The 21,657-nt window shown below is 50.0% G+C and overlaps 3 protein-coding genes across 8 annotated transcripts; 1 reads left to right on the top strand and 2 right to left on the bottom strand.

Annotated features, from left to right (window-relative positions):
- Positions 1-12: 12 nt before the first annotated feature.
- On the bottom strand, positions 13-14,410 carry Vps51 (VPS51 subunit of GARP complex). The gene is made up of 10 exons (XM_028855884.2): positions 14,114-14,410; positions 13,496-13,625; positions 3,998-4,144; positions 3,704-3,923; positions 2,877-3,594; positions 2,289-2,504; positions 1,872-2,090; positions 1,416-1,537; positions 1,241-1,328; positions 13-390 (listed from the first exon to the last, which is right to left on the bottom strand). The coding sequence occupies exons 1-10, from the start codon at positions 14,327-14,329 to the stop codon at positions 130-132; spliced, it is 2,337 nt and encodes a 778-aa protein (XP_028711717.1). The 5' UTR covers positions 14,330-14,410; the 3' UTR covers positions 13-129.
- A 2,375-nt stretch (positions 14,411-16,785) lies between these two features.
- On the top strand, positions 16,786-17,823 carry Tmem262 (transmembrane protein 262). 2 transcript variants are annotated; one of them, XM_028855939.2, is made up of 3 exons: positions 16,786-17,365; positions 17,467-17,534; positions 17,665-17,823. In XM_028855939.2, exons 1-3 carry the CDS (start codon positions 17,192-17,194, stop codon positions 17,765-17,767), a joined length of 345 nt encoding a protein of 114 aa, XP_028711772.1. In that variant the 5' UTR covers positions 16,786-17,191; the 3' UTR covers positions 17,768-17,823. The 2 variants fall into 2 exon arrangements, with proteins under 2 accessions (XP_028711772.1, XP_028711771.1); XM_028855938.2 differs by having other exon boundaries at positions 17,467-17,566.
- On the bottom strand, positions 17,796-21,643 carry Zfpl1 (zinc finger protein like 1). Of its 5 annotated transcripts, none has more exons than XM_028855935.2 (8): positions 21,468-21,643; positions 21,033-21,142; positions 20,642-20,753; positions 19,289-19,482; positions 19,102-19,174; positions 18,882-19,028; positions 18,678-18,795; positions 17,796-18,249 (listed from the first exon to the last, which is right to left on the bottom strand). In XM_028855935.2, the coding sequence occupies exons 2-8, from the start codon at positions 21,132-21,134 to the stop codon at positions 18,063-18,065; spliced, it is 933 nt and encodes a 310-aa protein (XP_028711768.1). In that variant the 5' UTR covers positions 21,135-21,142; positions 21,468-21,643; the 3' UTR covers positions 17,796-18,062. The 5 variants fall into 5 exon arrangements, with proteins under 5 accessions (XP_028711768.1, XP_028711767.1, XP_028711769.1 ...); XM_028855934.2 differs by having other exon boundaries at positions 21,499-21,616; XM_028855936.2 differs by having other exon boundaries at positions 21,479-21,555.
- Positions 21,644-21,657: the final 14 nt, after the last annotated feature.

Here is a 21,657-nt window from a genome sequence, read left to right as displayed (position 1 = left end):
AGGCAAGAGGGAGGAGGCGGCCACACAAGTTTATTAAACGGGTCCAGACACCCGCCAGCGGGGTGAGGACAGGGCACTGTGAGGACAGGACAGGGCGATGGGGCTGCCCCGTGGCGGCTTCGGCAGGGCCTAGCCGCGCTCACAGATGACCTCGACAACACTGGGTTCCATGGGCACTGGGTCTGGACAGCGCAGGGCAGCCGAGGCTACCACTTCGTCTAGCAGCAGGTGCACGAGCTCCTCGTCGGCCACAAAGCGCCACAGGTAGAGCTGCAGGAAGTGGCAGTCCACCTGCACCTGCTGCAGCCCGAAGCGCCCGAAGGTCCGCAGCCGCACACACTCCAGGAGCGTCTTCAGGCTAATCTTGATGATGCCAGTCAGCACCGACACCTGCAAGTGGGCACAGAGGGATGCCGCTCAGTGGCTGTAGGCTTTGGGGGAGGGACATACACCTAACTTCTGAGCAGAGGCCAGGGAATACGAAGGAAGTCAGAACTTTCCAGGGCCTAGGTAAGGAGGGAATAATCTACTTTGGCCACCAGGAGGGGCAGGGGCAGAGAAGCCACAGGAAAGATCAGAGATGGGGGCAGCAGTCATAGCTGACTACGAAGCAGAAATGGATGAAAGCGGTCCCTGAGCTTGGGCCACAGTGAGGCAGACATCAGTAAGTGACTGAGAACCCCTGAAGACTCAGGACTGTTTTGGAGACAAGAGTGAGAGCAAAGAATACTTGAAGTCTGTTGCAGAATATTAATTTAAGATGTGTTACATTCGCCTATGCTGTGGAATATTTAATGATGCAAAGATGTGTTACATTTGTTTGATTAAATAAAATTAACCTGGGGTCAGGAGGCTGAGTCAGCATCTACCTGACAGGAAGTGGTAGGGCACGGAACCATGTGTAGCTGGGCTTCTTCAGTGCTGAGAAGAATGACGCCTGGTTTTATGGAGAGACACATGCTAGGAGAGGAGGTTAGCTACTTGCTATTCAGCGTCTCTGAGTGAGCAGAATTTCACCTCAACCTTTGAACCCTGAGTTCTACAGAGGGACAGAAATCTACTGAATTTAATGACAAACAGCAAGAGTCACATCCGGGCTGGAGCGACAAGGTGGCTTTTCTCTGAACTACCTAGATGCCCTAGAGACAGAGACTGGATGGTCAGAGTGCCAGTCAAGCTTAGATGGGGTCCTAGGGCTCCCTAGATGGTTATGGGATCTAGGCGAGAAGGTGCTTCAGACCTTGTTGAATTCCACAGGGCTGAACACATCGATGCGTTCAGAGAACAGCTTCTGAATATTGCTCAAGAGGTTTGTGTCCATCGGAGCACTGGAAGGTGGAGGGGAGAGAAGTCAGAGCCCACTTCACACACCCCCCTCTTTTGTCTGTCTCAGGGAGGTTCCCGCCCAGCCTGACCTGGGTGTGTAGCTAGGCGCGTAGCGGCCCTGCTGCCGAGAGCTGCTGTACACAGAGAAGGTCCTTTTGCTGGAATCACTGCTCTGGGCTTTGCGGACACCCTCTTCATACAGGAGCCCCACCTGGTGGTGAAAAGAGGTGCTGCAAGGGGAGCATGGGGCACTAGGAACGGAAAATTCCCTTACCTAATAGTCGGAGAATCATAGGTATGGTCACCACTCATACAATCAAGGGAGTGGAACAAAGGCAGGGCAAGAATGAGTTTGAAACCGAATTTTCAGCCCACCCCTGCTCCAACTTTCTGGGTGACTCTGGGCCTCCACATTCCCGGAGGAATGGAATGGGGATCTAGTGGCACAAGATCGGTACAGTTAGGCCCCTTTTGCTTGGTCCTGGAGAGCTGTTATCCAGGGCCCAGCATGCATCAGGGCTCCACCAGCCGGCCTAAGGCAGCACCTGTACGTCAATAGCTGTGGTGTCCTCTACCACGCGCTTCATGACGGCACGCACGTTCCGGGGCTCCAGGGTACTGAGCCAGTCCCGCGTCTCCACACTCTTGCGTAGCATCTGGGATATGACTAGGCCCTGCACCTTCACATAGTGGGTCAGCAGTCGCCGGGCCGTCTCTCTGGCCTCCGCACACAGTGTGCTCACAGGTGTGACTGGAGACTGGTCCTAAGCCAGGAAAGCAGAGGACAATGGTTGTAGGTACTAGGGTCAGATCAGAAGCCACTGCCATTTGGAAGTGAGCAAATCTTGGGAAAGATGGAGGTTGGGAGGAGTGTAGACGGCCAGTCTGGTTCTGGCAACAAGAAGACATCCAGCCTCCTGTGCTCCCACCATTAGCTCCCTTTCCCTCCTGAGACACTTCACCTGCACCAGAAACTGCTCATCCGTGAGCGTGAGGATGTAGGAGATGGTGGCCGTCTCATAATCCAGGCAGAGGCGCGACAGCAGCAGCAGCAGGGCAGGGGGTGAGGCGCCTCCCTTTTCTCCGGGGCTGTCACAGAAGCTCTGGGCTGTCTGGCACATTGAGCGGATGAAACCCACGATGAGGCCCTCACGGACTCCCTGGCTGCAGAACTCGCCCTGTGAAAGGAGGTCCAGATCCACAACCAGTCCTCTCTCGTAGGCAGGAGAGGGTCAGCAAAGCCAGAGCATGGGGCTCCTCCTCGCCCTTTGCCTTAACCCTCCTCCAAAGAACAGCCTCATCCTGCCTCTCTGCCTTGAGGGTGGTGGGGCTGGCGGGGGAAGGTCCCTGGTACCCTTCTATCTTTAGCCCAGCTGCATAGCATTTTCTCCTCCAGACTGCCTCCTGAGGACGTAAATCCATATCCAGAGCGCCTGGGAAAGGATTGTGTGGGGGCTGGTGACTTGTCCTCAGTTCCCCAAGCACTAGTAAAAGGGTGACAGAGGGCCAGTCGGCAGAATGAACAACCAATAGACAAAAGACAGACGTACCCGGAAGTAGGGCTTGTTGGAGAAGGACACCTCCTTGGCGGTAAAAAGATGCACAGAGGCCAGAGAGGCCTTGATGTGGCTCAGAATGGAGCTGGCCACATTGGCCAGCAACTCAGCCAGGCTGGGGCCCTCCTTCCCAGCCAGGCGAGGTGCCGCCAGGGCCTGGCGCACATCCGTCAGGCAGCTCAGGAAGGCAGCCCTCAAACCCTGCAGATGGTGGCTCAGACGCTCTCGGGCCACTCGCTCCACAATCTCCGTGGCTGACTCTGAAAGCCCAGCAGCGGCTAACAGGGCCCCGGGTGCCAGCAGGCGCCGGTGGAAGCGATCTAAGGCCCGTACCAGCAGTGAGTTATCACTGCCGCCCTGCTCCTGTGCCAGCCGCCGCTCCACCAGGCCAAAATAGCGGCCGCCCAGCTCCCGCGCGAAGGCTGCCAGCTTCTCTGCACCAGTGGGGCCCTGAGCGGCAAACAGCTCCTGGTAGGCTGCTGCCACCTGGCAGAGGCCACCCACGAAGCCACTGCCACCACGGTCGGTGAACTCTAACACGTCGGGCGCTGGTGGGGAGGGCCCCAGCTCAGTCTCCAGGCTGCTCAGTTCTTCCTCCAGCCGGCCCCGGGCATGTGCCAGGAACTCCTCACACAGCTCCTCGGCCGGCTCACCCAGGGCCAGCAGCAGCTCCACACACTCAGCCTGCTCTGGGGCACCCGAGCAACCTTCCCTGTGGGGACGGAGATGCAGTAAAGACACAGGGCGGGGTGCAGGGGAGACAAAATGTGGGGGCACTCTTGACGGGACTGGAGGGCAAGAACCAGGCCCGGAAACCACACCTGAAGCGCTGCCGCAGCTGCTGGGCCAAGCGGGCTGTGATGACCTGGCAGTCATCCTGGATGGCCCGGAAGGAGGGCAAGTGCTGGTACTGTTGCAGCACGGCCCTGGCGCGACCCTGGTAGCGCACTGCCTGCCCATAGGCACCCAGCTCCACACACTTGGTGAGGCGCGAAGGCAGCTCAAAAAGGAACTGCAGCTTCCGCAGCAGAGCATGCACCCCTAGGGGACAGAAAGGCATGTGAGCTGCAGAGCTCAGGTGGCTGGCTGCAGGGCCTGGCCAGTCCAGAGCCCACCTGCTAGCTTGGTGATGCGCTCGTGTCGGTCCTGCAGCGTGGCGCTGATGCGTGCACTGAAGTTGGTGATCACTGCCATGTTGGTAGCCAGCCGGTCCATCTCGTCTTCCATCTTCCTGAAATCATTCTTCATTTTCCGAATGGTGTCTAGAAAGGCAAGCGCCGACAGCGAAATGGAAATGACCAAGGCAAGAGGTGCAGCTCTCACTGATACCAGTGGTCTGCCTGAAACGGCTTGGGTCTTGGCCACTGCATGTGTGGGCAAGGGGGTTAATGGCATGGTTCAACAAGCTCTGCTCACCCCATCCCTGGTGCAAAGGGAAGAAGGTGAGGGAAAGTGTTTTAAAAATAAATAAATAAATCAAAAGCACCCAGTCACTATCCTGACTGACTCTACTTTGTCCAAACTTGCTCTCCATTTCCCCTTTTTGTCTCATTTTGTTCTGGAAGGGAACTGGTCCCTGGCCCCAATCTGTACCCACCAGACCTGAAGCTGCATGTGAATACCTCAGGGCTCCAGGACTACTTAGCCTAGTGGAGGCTGCTGCATGTTCCTCTTGGCTCCCTATTTTTGTCCTTTCATATATAATCTTGGAGGTATTGACTAGGACTCCAAATGTGGAAAACCAGCACCCACCCCGGCTAGGCAAATGGAGAATAAACTCCTACTTCACCTTCTCTGTCTTGATCCTCTCAGGATGAAGGATGCACAGAACTACTCTTTGAAAACCCTTAGAAGTAAACCCAGGAACAGCATTCTGGTATCAATCTCTCCCATCGGACGGTATGCAGATCCCAACAACAACCAGAGACACTTGGTACTGGCCAGAACTTTTGATTCCATAGAACATAAGCTATGAGCACACTTTTAATCCCAGCACTTGGGAAGCAGAGGCAGGAAGATCTCTGTGATTTTCAGGCTAGCCTGGTCTACAGAGTGAGTTCTAGGACAGCCAGGGCTACACAGAGAAACCCTGTCTTGAAAAACAAAACAAAAACAATAAAAAGCTCTGCAAAGGCAGGGACCACCTGTCTGCTCACCCCTGGGATGCCCTCTGCACATAGAGGGCAGGCAATAAACTTGCCCACTCAGACCTCCTTCCCAAATGGCCCAGATTTTCACTGAACTTGTAGAGCACGGAGTATCTTCTCTAAAGTTCCTCTCCTTTTCCCTTTCTCTCTTTCACCCAGACTGAAATCTGTATAAGGAGGCTGTTTTTCCTTCCAAATGCCTCAGGGCCTGGCCCCATAATGCTCTATGTCTCCTCTCTTCAAATCCCATTTTATTTTTTATTTTTTGAGACAGGGTTTCTCTGTGTAGTTTTGCAGCCTGTCCTGGATCTCACTCTGTAGACTAGGCTGGCCTCGAACTCCAGAGATCCACCTGCCTCTGCCTCTGAGTGCTGGGACTAAAGGCGTGCACCACCACGCCTACCTATTCCACCTTTTCTTACCTCTGCCTCCTCTGGTCCAGGTCTCTTGACCATCACCAGGCACTGCCCTATCTAAAACCTCAGCCACAAGCCCTGCTCCCCTGCTCTCTCTGTACCCCACCACCCACTCTATCCACACCCCTAACCCAAGCTTAACATCTATTTCTATTCTGGCTTTTTCAGACACGGTCTCCCTATGTAGCCCTGGCTGGCCTGTAACTTGCTATGTAGACCAGGAAAGGCTCCAGTGTACTGTGGTAAGGGAAAACACTGGACCAACAAATGTAGATCAACAAGGGACAGGCAAGGTAATCCTTTGCCTCAGGCTTCAGGAAACTCCCAGAGGGGCCTCAGGCAGGCCCCCATAGCAAACCCAGTTCAAACCTTTCCTGCAGTTGTAGAGGAAACCCCTACTCAGAGCAACTAAATAACCAAATGCCTATTGGAATAAGTCATGCTGGTCGGGATGATGAAACAGAGAGAATAGAAAATTCAGGAAAAAACATAAAGAAAATTTTCTGGCAAACTTCTATTAATGAACAAAGACCAAAATTAACAATAAAAATAGGTGGTGTTTTGTTGTCTGGTCTGGTAGACACAGGTGTGGACGTTACCATAATTGCACCAGAATTTTGGCATCCAACTTGGCCTCTTCAGGAGGTAAACGTTCAACTGTTAGGAATTGGGACATTATCTCGAGTGAAACAGAGTGGAAGATGGCTCAAATGTATAGGTCCAGAAGGACAGAGAGGAACTGCCTGTGTTTGCTCTCCAAGTGCTAGAATTACATTCAAGCACCACATCCAGTTTAACACCTATTTTTTTGTTTTTGTTTTTTTGGAGTCAGGGCCTCACTTACGTAGTTCTGACCTGGAACTCACTTTGTAGACCAGGCCTTGAACTCACTGAGATCCTCCTGCCTCTGCTTCCCAAGTTCTGGGGTTAAAGGCGTGCGCCACTATTGCTGGCCTTCACACCTACTTTTGATTTTAAACATGAAGGACCATGGGGCCTAGGAGACGGCTCAGCAGTAAGAGCGCCACGGCTCCTACAAAGGACCTGGCTTTTTTGTTGTTGTTTGTTTTGTTTTGTTTTGATTTTTCGAGACAGGGTTTCTCTGTGTAGCTTTGCTCTGGTTTTAATTTCCAGCACCCACATGGCAACTCACAACCAGCTGTAACTCTAATTCCAAGGATCTGATACCTCTTCTGGCCTCTGCAGGTACTACATGCATGCAGTACATGGACATACATACACTCAGGCACATACACACAAACACACACACAAATTATTTTTTTTAAATAACCAAAACAAAGAACAAAACCAAAAACCTACAAAGCTAACACTCACAATGCAATTAAGGGATTTTGAAATATTTTTTCACAAAGAAGTTGGTCACCAATAGTGAACTTGTTACATGAGTTGCACAATATGAAGCAAAAGCATTCACACTGTCCCCTTCACACACACACAGGGCCTCTCACATGCCAGGCTAGTGCTCTGCCACTGTGTCACATCCTTAGTCCTTACCATTCTGATTGAGTTTATGGTTCCACATCAAGGAAGGTGATTATAAAATAAAGACGCAAGATGTAAGTTACACCTGAGCAGCAGAGCTGGGGGAGGGGCTGTCTTAAGACAACCCAGCCCTACAGCATCAGCCTGAGAAGTTCCTGTAAAACACTGGTGCCAGTTAAAGGCCCAGGCTAGTCAGGACTACATAGTAAGACACTGTCTCAAAAAAAAACACCACCACCACCCAAACACAGCCAGTCGGTTGGTGGTGGCGCACGCCTTTAGTCCCAGCACTGGGGAGGCAGAGGCAGGTGGAACTCTGTGAATTCAAGGTCTACAAAGCAAGTTCCAGTTAAGTCAGAGAAACCTTGTCTGAAAAGACAAAAAAAGAAAGGAAGAAAAAAGAAAAGAAAGAAAAAGAGATACTGAGATTCCATCATTGCTGCTGACTTCACAGTCCTGGAAACCTTCAGACTGGAAATAAAGCTATCCCATGTCCAAACAAACACAAAGTGTCCACAGCGTTTGGTAAGAAAGACTCCTTTGGCAAGGCTGGATCGCGACCATGGGGCCTCCTCACTCATGCTAGATAACTCTTCTGCCTCAGTACATCCCAGCCACTGCCATGCTCCTTTCCGGCCTGGCTCCCCACTCTGTGTGGATGTGTTCCCTTGGTAGCATCCATATTATGAGTTAAGTTTTTGTTTTTTGTTATGTTTGTGAGACAAGGTCTCACTGTGTAGCCCTGGCTGGCTTGGAAGCCTATTGATTTTTCAGAGGAATTACTGTCAAAGATTTTTTTGTGGGCTGGGGCTGTAGCTCAGTAGTTAGGTGCTTGCCTAGCAAGCATGAGGGCCCAAGTTCAATCCCCAAGACCCCAAAACAACAGCACAGCAAACGAACAAAGCTTTGTGTCCACACTTCAGTTTGGAGGCGGGCTGGTGTATGGTCAGGAAAGTACAGAGACCATGAGAGGAGATGAAGAGGTCTAAGGTGTGGAGTGGGCTGGAGGAGAGAGGATGATGGAACAGATGTGACCTGAATGCAGAAAGGAAGACTATTTGAGGGCACCAAGGGGAAGCAGGAGGTTCCAGGGAAGATGGAGAAACCAGTGGGGGAGGGGAATGGACAAAACCAAAGACTAAAGATGAATGAAAATGCAATAATGAAACGCATCTCTTTGTTAACTCATTCATTTTTTAAAAAGGCAGACTTCTTTGCCTGCCTGCGGTAGGGGCAGGAAGTTTTTCTAGGTATAATACTGAAGCCTTTCCAGGTTTGGCATGGATAGATGCATAATTAGCTAGAGGTGGAGGTGGTGGTGGTGATGTACACCTTTACACTTGATCTTAGCCAAAAGGCCGAGAAGCGATGATGTACACCTTTAATTCAGCACTCAAGAGGCAGAGGCAGGCGGATCTCTGTGAGTTTGAGGAGTGAATTCCAAGCCAGGGCTACAAAGTAAGACCCTATCTAAAAAAAGAAGAAAAAAAAAGATAAATATATGAAGAAAGATAATGAAACCTATCATTTTTTGAATGAAAATCTGATTAAGAAAACCTAAACCGGGCTGGAGAGATGGCTCAGAGGTTAAGAGCACTGGCTGCTGATCCAGAGGACCTGAGTTCAATTCCCAGTAACCACATGGTGGCTCACAACCATCTGTAGTAAGATCTGGTGCCCTCTTCTGGCCTGCAGGCATAATGCAGGCAGAATACTGTATACATAATAAAATAAATAAATCTTTAAAAAAAAAAAGAAAAAGAAAAAGAAAACCTAAACCGCCAGGCGGTGGTGGCGCACGCCTTTAATCCCAGCACTCGGGAGGCAGAGCCAGGCGGATCTCTGTGAGTTCGAGGCCAGCCTGGTCTACAGAGTGAGTTCCAGGAAAGGCGCAAAGCTACACAGAGAAACCCTGTCTCGGAAAAAAAAAAAAAAAAAAAAAAAAAAGGGGGGGGGGCTGGAGAGATGGCTCAGGGGTTAAGAGCGCTGACTCTTCTTCCAGAGGACCTGAGTTCAATTCCCAGCACCCACATGGCAGCTCACACCTGTCTGTAATTCCAGTTTCAGGGGACACTGACACCCATGGCAAAACCACAAATGCACATAAAAGAATAAAATAAAATATATTAAAAAAAAAAAAAAAAAGAAAACCTAAACCAGTTGCTTTTTTGTTTGTATGCTTTTTATTTCTTACCTAGGAAATAACTGGTATACCATAAAATTCAGTGCTTTGAATACATTTAGCATTGTCACAAGGTTTTACAATCAATACTTGTGGTTTGAATAGGTATGGCCCCTCACAGACTCGTGTTTGAATGCTTGGTCCATGGAGTAGCACTATTAGGAGGTGTGACCTTGTTGGAGGAAGTGTGTCACTGTGGGGATGGGCTTCCAGGTCTAATAGGTTCAAGCTACACCCAGTGTGACACAGTCTCCTTCTGCTGCCTGCGGATCAAGACATAGAACTCTCAGCTCCTTCTCCAGCACCATGTCTGCCTGCATGCCACCATATTTCCCGCCATGACGATAATGTACTAAACCTCTGAAACTGTTTTCCTTTATAACAGTTGCCGTGGTCATGGTGTCTCTTCACAGCATAAAACCCTAACTAAGACACTGCCACTGTCTAATTAATGAACACCCAAGAGCTACTGTTTCTCTTGGCAGTCCCCCACATCTTGCCACACCCTCCGGTAGGCATCAATCTATTTTCTATTTTCACAGAATTACCTGTTCTGTTTATTTAACATAAGAAAATCAATACAACACATGGCCTTTCTCATCTGACTTCTTTTTTTCCTCTTTTGAAAAAGCATCTCACTAAGTAGCTTTAGCTAGCTCAGAACTGAGAGATCCGCCTGCCTCTGCCTCCTGAGTGCTGGGATTAAAGGTGTGCACCACACCCAATCCTATCTGACTTCTTTTGCTTAACATATATTTGAGATTTATCTATATCATATAACATAAATCAGTATGTCTCATCTTTTTATGGCTGAAGAACACTGTTGTTGGGCTATATCATTTATTTATCCACTCACACTGGTGATAGCTATTTGTATTGGTTCTACTTTTTGGCTACAAAAGTTCTGAATGTAGTTCATGTAAACATGTTTTCAGTTTTTTTTTAATTTTTTGTGTGTACACACATGAGCACATTCATATGCATGTGTAGCATATGGATGCATGCACATCTGTGTGGGTGTGCTCACCCTTGCATATACATGTGAAGGCCAGAGGTTGATGATGAGTGTTTTCTTCAATCATTTCCTATCTTGTGTGTGTGTGTGTGTGTGTGTGTGTGTGTGTGTGTGTGTGTGTGTGTGTTGGTGTGCACCTAAGTGTGCCAGCAGTCACAGAGGCCAAACGGGTAGAAAGACTCCTGTAAGCTGGAGGTACAAGCATCTGTGAGCTGACTGGGATCTGAACTGCAGTCCTTTGAGAGAGAACCAGCATGTTTCAGTTTTGGTTCCATGGTGTAATGGTGAGCACTCTGGACTCTGAACCAGCATGCTTCACTACCGAGCCACCTCCCCACCATCCCTAGCATCATTCTTAGAGACAGGGTTTCCCACTGACCTGGGCCTCGCCCTTTTAGCTCAGCTGGCTGATCATCCAGCAAGCCCCAGGGACACACCCTGTTCCACACAGTCTGGGGTTACAGATGTACACTGCCACACTTTTTGTTTGTTCTTTGAGACAAGGTCTCACTATGTAGCCCTGGCTGGTCCAGAACTCACTATATAGACCACGATGGTCTCAAAGTCACAGAGATCTTCTGCCTCTGCTCTAGAAGTGCTGGGATTAAAGGTGTGCGCCACCACCGCCCAGCATGCTTTTCATTTTTACACAGTCGCTGAGACTCTGCACTCAGGTCCTCAAGCCTGCCCAACAAGCACTCTGCTCACTGGGCCATTCCCAGGCCCCTCACCTGGGCTTTTTTGTCATTGACTGTTTCTTTAGGCAGGGGTTTGATATGTATGCTAAGCTAGCCTTGAATCTTCAGCAATCCCCTTGCCTCAGCCTCCAAAGTGCAGGGATGATAGACTCTGCTCGTTTATATATACATACATACATACATATTCTTTCCTAGGAGTGGAATTACTGGTCTCGTAATAATTCTGTTTGGCTTTTTGAGGACTGGCCAAGCTTTTCGGCAGTGGGGGTATAGCTGTGTATCTCCACTGCTGGTTTATCAGTCTTCTGCATCCTCCACATCCCAACCAACATGTTATTTATGTAGTTATGGCAATACCAGTGGGTGTCAGAGAAGTCACACCTCCTTAATCAATAATGAGGTAGTCTATCTTTACATGAGCTTATTTTTCATTTGCATGATTATTTGTTGGGAGGGGTATGGTGTGCATGTGAGCACCTATGAACTCCACATTACTCACGTGGAGGTCGAGGACAATCTAAAGGAGGTGGATCTCTTGCTCTACCACATGGGTCCAAGAACTGAACTCAGGTTGTCAGACATGGCCACAAGCATCTCAACCTGCTGAGCCATCCCTACTGGGTACCTGAAACAGCAAGAGCAGGGGCCAAATCCAGGATGTTCTGCATGTTGGGCAAGCATTTTGTTGTTGAGGTATGTCCCCAGACCATATTCTGGTACACATCTACACACACACACACACACACACACACACACACACACACACACACACACAATCTATTAATTGAGAGTTTTGTTGTGTTTTTGAGACAGGGTCTCTTAAAGCCCAGGCTGGCCTTAAACTTTCTGTCTCTACCTTTTCATTGTTGGAATTATGCATGTGTTTCATTATGCCCTCTTTGTTTTTTGCTTTGTTTTGTTTTTTACTTTCTATCCTTCATATGGGATAATCTCAACTGGCCTATCTCCATGTCTGCTGACTCACTCTTCTGTTTCTTTTTCTTTCTTTCTGTTTTTTTTTTTTTTTTTTAAGAGACAGGGTTTCTCTGTGTAACAGCTCTGCCTATCCTCATAGCCAGAGATAGACCAGGAAGGCCTCACATTCTGTTTTTTCAAATCTATTGCTCAGGCTTTTTGTTTGTTTGTTTTGTTTGTTTTGTTGTGTTTTTTTCCCAGAGCTAAGGACCGAACCCAGGGCCCTGTGCTTGCTAGACAAGCGCTCTACCACTGAGCTAAATACCCAACACCAAATCTATTGCTATATAGCTTAGTCTGGCCTCAAATTCATGACAACCTTCCTCCCTCAGCTTCTGGAGTGCTGGGATTATAGGCATCTGTAGCCAGTGCCAGCATAAAACTCTGTAATCTTGCCAAGCCTAATCTTTGCAGATTAACAATCTCAGCTCTCCTAACACTTACTTTATGATTTTTTTCCTTCCTTAGAAAAAAGTAAAAAAAAAAAACAAAAAAAAAAAACAACCTCAAGCCATCTCTATTAAGCAACAGATAAATGTCAAACATTATACATATTCCAACAAATGAGAAAATACTAGCGAAGTTCCTATGGAAAATTCCTCAGCACAGAAATCACTCTCTCTTTTCATCTTGAGGTTAGAATTAACAGACAAGCACCTCCTCACTGAGGGCATTGCGACACTAGGAGAGCAGGACTACTTATGGGGACACAACCCCACAGATGTGAGCATTCTCTACGGTCTGCCTCCGGAACAAGTGCTTTAAAGTTATTACACAAATCTCAAGTGTATCTCCTGAAAGTAAGACAGGAAGTGCTGTGATGAGACCTACACTGTCTAGTCCTAGGCTGGAGAGACAGTTCAGTGGTGGAGAGTGGATGCTGCTCTTATAGAGGACCATGTCAGTCCTGAGTTCAGTACTGAGTACCCAGTCAGCTCACAGGTGACGGTAACCCCAGCTCCAGGGAATCCGACACCTCTGGTCTCTGGCCTCCAAGGACACATGTCCTCATATGTACACACACACACACACACACACATACACAAAATTAAACACTACTACTATTAAATCTTAAGAATGAGAACGGAGAAAGAAAGGGAGGGAGTGACAAGTCCACCCTCAAAGCAGACTGACCAGAAACAAAAGTTACAGCTCATAAAATTAAACAAATTGAACTGCCTGTGAGATGGCTCAGCAGCAGGTAATGTGCCTGTCACCAAGCCTGATGACCTGAGTTCACTCCATGGGACCCACATGGTGGAAGGAGAGAACCGACTCCCACAACTTGTCTTCTGACCTCTACACAAATGTTGTGGCAGACACATATGCATGAACACACACACACACACACACACACACACACACACACACACACACAAAATAAATAACTGTAAAAAAATAAGACAAAAACTAAAGCTTACTGAAACTTCTTAGTGCTTCCTACATGCTTCAGGGAAACTCACATCATTTTATCCTTCTCCCTCCCTTTGGTCGTTAGGACAACCCTCCCATAGTAACTGTCACTTCCAGAAGAGTCTGACCACAAAGACCAGGACAGAGGTGACAGTGGATTAATGTGGGACAGAATTATAATCGGGCTCTCTTTCCTTTAATCCCTGTTTTTCCCAGCACAGGGGGAGATGTAAGGCTCTGAGGAGTGTGTCCCAGTGGGATCACCTGTAGCTGAGATGAACTTGTTGTAGTTCTCATAGACCAGGGTCTGCATGTCGCTGTCTAGTGCTCGGATCTGCCGCACCATGTCCGTCTCACTGTCCATCAGCTGGGCCAGAGGACACTCTCTACGCAGCTAGAGAAGCAGGTAGTAGCATTCAGTTAGGGTCACTCATGTCCCCCTGTCTTGCCTTAGGTTAGCTGGCCTTTCGTGCAATACAACCGTGATTCCACCCTTATCAGGAATTCCAGATATGGAATCTATAAGTGACATACTAATCTACGTTACTAGATTAGACCGGATTTGGGATTTGTCAGCTTTCAAAGTCTTCAGGCTCAGCTTAAACTCAACCCAGGCTCAGCCTTGCGCCTGTCAGGACATGGCCACGCCCGCTCCCCAAGGGCCTATCAGAACGTGAGCATCGAGATCACGGACCCCGTATCCCCTCAGGTCAGTCCTAAATGGCCCAGGCTTGCTTAGCCTCCAGATCTGCCCATATTGCTCGGAATGGGCTAGCCTCCATTCACGAACTCTCGCTCTCCTCACTACATCAACAAAATCCGGGGCATGACCTAGGGTCCAGCATTTTGGGGGTCTGGACCCGCCCCACTTCGCACACACACCTTGTCCAGATAAACTTCCGGGTCGAAGTGCGCCCCATTGAGATCTGTCGGGTCTAGAGGGTCAGGCCCCGCGGAGTGTCCCGCCGCCTCCCCTTCCGACAGGCCGTAGTAAAGCTTCAGCATCCCGTGAGCCTTCCGCCGACGCTCCGGAGCGTCCGCCTCCGGTCCTTCTGGGGAGTCCCCGGGCCCGGGCCCCACAGCTGCCGCTGCCGCCATAGCTCCAACCGCAGCACAAGGGGGTGAGGCTGGGGAGGGGAAAGGAAGCACTTCCGGGAGCCATCAAGTTGTTGAAACCAGACGGTCCTTTAGGTGGAACGTTCCTCTGCAGCTCTAGGACATGTGAGACTAAGGTTCCGCCTTGCGAAGTTTCGGCAAGCTGGTTCCTGTGACTGTGTAAAATGCTATAAGGTGGGCGAGTCGTAGCGTCGCAATCCTGCATCCCCACAGGAAAGACTCATGTATTATGTGCCTAGATTGACTGAATGAATGGGCATTAAAATTACGGAACATATCGGGCGGCGGTGGCGCATGCGAGGCAGAGACAGGCGGATCGGCGGATCTCTGTGAGTTCGAGGCCAGCCTGATCGACAGAGCGAGATCCAAGACAGGCACCAAAACTACGCAGAGAAACCCAGTCTCGAAAAAACAAAACAAAACCAACCAAACAAACAAAAAGCCAGTGGTGGTGGCACAGGCCCTTAATTCCAGCAGGAGGGAGGCAAGGACGGGTAGATTTCTGAGTTTGAGGCCAGCCTGGTCTACCTAAGATCGAGTCCCAGGCAACCAGAGCTACACAGAGAAACCCTGCCTCAAAAAAACAAACAAAAATTATAAATGGTATTAAAATTTACGTGACATCTGTCCCAGCTTCAATATCTATAGTCTTTAAATATGTGTATGCAGGTGCTTGAGGAGGTCAGAAGAGGGCTTGGATACCTTGGATTACCTTGGAGTTGTAGTCACAGCTTGTGGAGCTGCCCAACACGAATGCTGGGGGACAAACTACAAGTGCAATACATAATCTTCACCGTCTTCTTTTTCTCTTTCTTTTCTTTTCTTTTTTTTTTGAGACAGGGTCTCCCTTTGTAACCTTGGATGACCTGGAACTCACTATGTAGACCAGGCTGGCCTGGAACTCACAGAGATCTGGTACTAAAGGCGTGTGCTGCCATGTCCAGCACCCATATTTTGACTTATCATTTATAGCTGCTTTTGTCACAGACTAAATGACCCATAAAACCTAAAGCATTTATTTATTCATTTGGTCTTGGACCAAAGTTTCTTGATTTCTTATTCACTGGGCTATTTAGAAACTGTACATATGAAAATTTCAGCCTATGAAGCTAGAATTTAAGAAAATGAATTTGAGCTGGAGAGATGACTTCGCAACTAAAAGCACTCACTGCTCTTCCTGATGACTCATGTTCCTAGGCTCACAACTGTCGTAACTCCAGTCTTGGGGGATGCGATGCCCTCTTTTGGCCTCCACAGGGAGCCAGGAACACATGTATATGCAGGCAAAATGCTCATAAATACAGAAAAAAATTAAAATAAAAAAATTTAGCCGGGCGGTGGTGGCGCATGCCTTTAATTGGGAGGCAGAGGCAGGCGGATCTCTGTGAGTTCGAAGCCAGCCTGGGCTACAGAGAGAGTTCCAGGAAAGGCACAAAACTACACAGAGAAACCCTGTCTCAAGAAACAAAAACAAAATTAAATGAAGAAAAACAGGCATGGTGGTGTGTTAACTACCTGGAGTCCCAGAATACATGAGCAAAGGATTAGGAGGGGGTCAAGATCATCCTTATAATAAGTTTGAGGCCAACTTAGGCTACAGGAAAACTGTCAAAAAACAGAATAAACAACAAAAAGGGCTGGAGAGATGACTCATCAGTCAAGACTGGATTCCTGGAAGTTGTCCTCTGATCTTCACAGATGCACAGTGGCATGTGGACACTCTCACTCTCACTCTACCTACCACATACACTAAAATAAACAAGGCTGGGCAATAGTGGCACACACCTTTGATCCAATCAGCCAGCCTGGTCTATACAGTGGGTTCCAGGGTGAACCAGGGCTGCCTAGTGAGACCTTGTCTCAAACAAACAAAACCAACTTTAAGTTAATTAGTATTAACTAAATGTAATAAAATCTTTAGAAGCTTACTTGTACTTCATGCTGTAAAAGGACACAGCCTTGGGAGTAGGCAAACCAGCACTGTACAGAGACAGGGAGGGACACAAAGAGCACTGCCAACACAGGAATACACAAGGCTGACCGCCCAGTCAGAGGGACAACTACATTTTGCTGTTTCTGGTTCCCTATGACATCTGGTAGCCAGAACTGGGAGGGGGAAGGCAGATTTGTAGGGGATCAGTCTGTAGTCATCCAAAATATTCTCTGAAGAAAAGGTAGTTTAGATTGATTTCCCATCTCTGCTCATTGAAGTCTGTGGTGACAAGGGACAAGAACTCCAGTGTTCCAGTTTAGAGAGCCTGGGATGAGGCCAAAGCCTTCCCTCCATTGGGAAGGCCTTCAGCTACTCATGTAGGCTCTAATCACTCACCTGCCTAAAGCCTGCTGTGGACTAACTTGGCATAGTGGCTCACACCTTTAAACACAGTACTTAGGAGGTACAGGCAAATGGATCTCTGAGGCCAGCTTGGTCTACAGAGCAAAATCCAGGACAGCCAAGGCTATACAAAGAAATCCTGTGATGAAAAGATAAACAAAAACCAAAAAAACCTTGCTGTAGAACTGGGACATGCTCATCCACCTTTCTGAGCCCTTGCCTAGTCCCTCTACAATGTGTCCTGTGGGAATGTTGAGCTGCCCAGGAAGTATGGGGGATGGAATGGTGTCTCCTGCCATTCAGCTCATTTCGCCTACCACTCCACAATGGAACAGCCTCGTACTCAGACACATCCTTCTATGTGCTGGAATCAGGCTATGTTCTAGAACCCTGCCCTCTCCAGTGCCTTCCTCACTTTGGAATACCCTAGAATGGCAGGATTTTGCTGCCCCTGGACAGTGACCACTTGCTCCAGTGCCTGGGCCTGACTTGAGTCCAGGCTGAGCGGGATGAGGTGGCGGGACCGAATAGCTGTGTTATTCTTCCCTCCAGGCATAATGCTCACTGTAGCTGCACTCATGCTCTTCTTCCTACACATGGGGGTCTTTGCTAGTGATGTTCACAACTTCTGTGTCACCCACAACTATGAGCGAATGAGCTTCCAGTACACAGTCGTCCTGACAGTAGGTCTGGGGGGAGGGGGTGCTCAGGGCTGGCGGGGAAAGCTGGGGGCTGACGAAGTGTCTTCCGTGTCAGGGGTCACTCTCCTGGACCCGTCTCCCAGTTCTCCCAGGTGATCAGTATCTGCTGGGCTGCCATGGGGTCACTCTACGCAGAGATGACCGATGACAAGTTTCTTCGATGCTTTGCTTTGACCATCCTGAGTGAGTGGGGCGTGCTACAAGGAGGGGAGTTCTGAAACCCTGAGACGTGTCAAGGAGGGACAGAAACGTTGAGCTGATGGGCTCTCTCCTCTACCCAGTGCTCAATGGAGCCATGTTCTTCAACCGCATGTCCCTGGAGTTTCTGGCCATCAATTACCGAGAGGAGAGACACTAAGGCCTGGGGACAGGGGACAGGGCTGAGAAGGAAGATGGAAAAAGCTGCTTCAGGTGTTTTAATAAAGTCTGTTGTTTATTTGCACCTGTCTGCTCCTTTGAGGGTTAAGTAGGAGGCTGGAGACCCAGGGACAAGCAAGTGAAAACCAATTTGACTAACAGGGCTACAGACCTGGCCTGTAGCCTCCGCCTCAAACTGACTTGGTCCAGGGGATCTTAGTGTCTCAAGACTGAGGAAGAGGAGCGGAGACAAGCCCTCAGGCCTCCCGACCTTCTCTCCCTAGGACTCTGGGTCCTCAGCTGGCCCAGACACAGCATGGGCTCAGGAAGGACCTACACGGATGTGAGGGTTCATGAGGGGGTCCAGATTGGGGTCACTGTCAGCTGCAGCCCGGCCGAGGCGAGACATGAGGGCAAGGAGCGCCAGGAAGCCCAGCAGCCCTAGGAGGAGCAGGAGCCCTGCCCGCTGGAGCAGAGTTAGTGGCCGCTTCCGGGACCCAGCCCTGCTCCTGAGAAGAATGAGGGAAAAGTCAGGTCAGGCCCTGGGGCCCTTCCCTGGCACAGACAGAAGCCTTAGCCACTCTCTTTGGGCCTTAATTTCCATCTGTGCACTGGCCATCACATGGGGTTATTACGAAGCTTGAACCAGTGGGACACAAACTGTCTGGAAGCTTGAACATGTTAAACATGGGGGGAACCAATACAAATCAGGTGGCGTCACAGCAAGACCGGGCCTCAGAGCCAAGTCCAAAACCCCTGTAAGAGGAAAGGGCACAGCCCCTGGAAAGGACACACATGCTGAGCCTGCCTCCCAGCCAGAGTTTCACTGCGGCCCTGGCACTGGATGCTGTTAGTGCCCAGACCAAGCCACTGTCATCAAACTGTCCACCATGGGGCCTGTTCTTTCCAGTACCCCATCCTGTGTGTCTCCATGTACCTGAGCAGTTGGGCCAGCCAGCCCAGAGCAGGCCGGCGACGGTATTTGTCGTCATCACAATCTCCATGGAGTCCTGCTGTTCGGTCATCATCCCGTGTGTCATATACCTTCCTTGGGGCTATAGGGATAGAAACACCAGCATGAACAGGCTCAGACAAACTATTTTTTCTATTCTCTGACTGGGAAAAAAACTCCCCAGCTCACCGTGTGTCAGGGCCTCAGTGCTGCCCATGTGTATAACCGTGTGCTGCTCAGGATGGTGTGGGGAAGGGGAGGGGCGGGGAGCCTGGCTGTAGAACGCTGGAGCAACAGAGGTGGTGTCTGTCCCCTCTTGCACAGGGGGGCTGGTGGCTGTGAACAGAGAGAGAACTGTCAGTGGAGCAGGGAAGCAAGGCCCAGGCGGCAGATGGAGGCCACCACTTACCATTGAAGCTGGACCAGTCAGAAAAGTCTGAGGAATTGAGAGGCTCAGGCTCTGGGCTTATCACCTCATCGATCTCGAGAAAGGAATCTAAGTTAGTAGTCTGTCCACTCCTGCTGCCAACCCACCCAATCTGGCTCAAGTGAGGGTCAGGGCAAACAGATGGCCAGACAGACAGGGGGACTCTCACCAGAGGGAGGCCCAGTCCTGCCCGGGCCCAGTTGACCGTGGCTAACTTCTCTCTCAGTGCTGAAGCCACGGGGCCAGCTAGGTTGGCTGAGGGGAAGATGGGGCCATTGCAGCTGGGGCACTGGTAGCCTGCAGGGGCCGTGTTTCGTGGTAGCTGGGCAGCACGTTCATTGATGCAAGCCCAGTGGAAGAGATCTTCGGACCCATGAAATAAGAAAGACATGAGAAAGACAACTCTTTGGGCTCTTAGCCTAGGCCCAGCAATGCCTCCCCCAGCCCCGCACGCCACCAGCTCATTGCAGGAATGAATGGACATATATGCGGATACCCAGGCCATTCCCTTTCCTCCTCACCCCAGGTCCCCAAGGCTTCATTCGGCCTTCTTATTAACACCATTGTACTAAATCACTATTTGGCCAGCCCATAAGGAGGTGTGGCTGGGAAGAAAATGCCATCTACCCTTCCAAGAGTCTTCTCTGGGCCTGAACTCATCACACTCCTTGGGCTAATGGCTAAACAACAATAGTTTCAGACTGGGTGTGGTGGCGGCTGCTTGTAAACGTAGCACTTGGGAGGTGGAGGCAGGAGGATCAAGAGTTCAAGGTCAGCTCCATGAGATCCCAGTCTCAAAAAACCACTACATACAAGAATACTTTCAGGAAAGCGTCCCAGACATACACACAGATACATGCATATATCCAGAAGCAGAAATATGCATATGCTTATAAATATACAAGCAAGCCAACAGCCATTCCCTCAACCTACACTAGTCACACGTGTAAGAAAGACATGTCTGTACATTCATGTCAGCTAATACTCAAAAACCATCACCCTCATGTTATCATGCATTCCATGGGACATGTGTTCATATACATTCATTATCCATGCCTCTCCCATGAGTATTAATCAAAGTGTGCATGTGTATGAGTACACACAATTTCATGGAGAAACACATGTAAAGCTTCCCCTTTTGGACTGGTACCTTGAAAAACTCAAGCTGAGGCTTTTACACCAGGCTGTGACTACTGACTCCCTCTAGCTAACTGTAACATGGGAGGCTTCCTCTCTGTTCAGTCTTGGAGTCAGTAACGTTCTAGAAAAATGGATCCTGCTCACCGCCACAGGTCATAGTCATCTCCAGCTCTCCAAGACTGGCAGAGCAGGAAGGAAAGACACTAAGACTTAGGAGGGGAGAAGGCTCGCCCAGGCTTACAAAGCAGGGAAGTACCTAAGAGAATCAGGATCTGAGGCTCTGGCCTCCAGGTCTGAGGAGCTCATGGTCGTGCTGCTAGGAGGGTGCTAAAGCAAACCAGTCTCCAGGCTGCCCTGACCCCTTCTAGTGCCCAGGCCTCACCGTAGCATACAAGACGGGTCGTCTCCCGACTGGCCAGGGGTGTGTTGCACAGGCGGCAGTTGGGGTTGTAGTCACTGTCTTGTAGCCACTGCAAGTAGGACTGCACGATGCACTGGAGCGGGAGAGAGAGGTCACAGCTGGGGCCCGGCTCCACAGGGAACACGCCACGCCAAGGCCCAGCTGCCTCGTTCTCATCAGACTCACCATTTCGTCTGTTTAGTCAATGGATATTTACTGAGCACCTACTGAAGGCTTAGCAGAGAGCATCATAAACCAAGTCCCTGCCCTTGTGGAGCTTACAATCTAGCGCGGGGCCCCTCACTGAGTTGGAAGGAGCCAATCTTGCCTGCCCACCCAGTGCCCTGCTCAACCACTGTTCTGAACGCCCCACCTTGGCGTGATTGGCTACCAGGCAGTGCTCGCAGACGTTAACTCGGTGTTCGAAGCAAAACAGGTTTGTCACTTTCCTCTTGGGGCACTTGCAAAGTCCCATGACCGATCCTAGGGAGAGGATCCAAGTTATCAGGAAACCAGGTTCTGGTGACTGCCACTTTGTTCTCTCAGACCCAGTCCGTTTCTTTTTTCAAATCCCCCAGACCCGTTTCACACCAGTCCAAACCCCAAATTCTAGCCTACTGCTTCAGCACGGGTAAGGCCACGCCCCCTGCACAGACCGCACCCCAGGCGACCCCCCATTCCATTGAGACCCAGCGCCTAACCAGACCTCGCCATCAAGAACTCCAAAACCACCAGCCCCGCCCCCCAAACCCCACCCCCTCGTGACCCCGCCCCCATCCGGCAGACCCCATTCTGGGTCTCAGAGAACCTCCGCGATACCGGTCGCCGCGGGTGCGTACTGTGGTGGGAAGCGCGGAAGGCCGGAGACTGCGTCGACCCACTCCAGTAGCTGACGCTCTGCTCCCTTCGGCTCCGGCCGCTCTGATTATCCCTCCGCTGCCACGTCTCTTCCGGGTGCGGCGCACGTTGATGACGCCACGGCGCCACCAGGCCACGCC

This window comes from Peromyscus leucopus, chromosome 1, assembly GCF_004664715.2.
Source record: "Peromyscus leucopus breed LL Stock chromosome 1, UCI_PerLeu_2.1, whole genome shotgun sequence".
In the NCBI taxonomy this organism is placed as follows: Eukaryota; Metazoa; Chordata; class Mammalia; order Rodentia; family Cricetidae; genus Peromyscus; species Peromyscus leucopus.
Note: the sequence above shows the minus strand (reverse complement) of the source record. Positions and strands in the feature narration are given on the sequence as shown.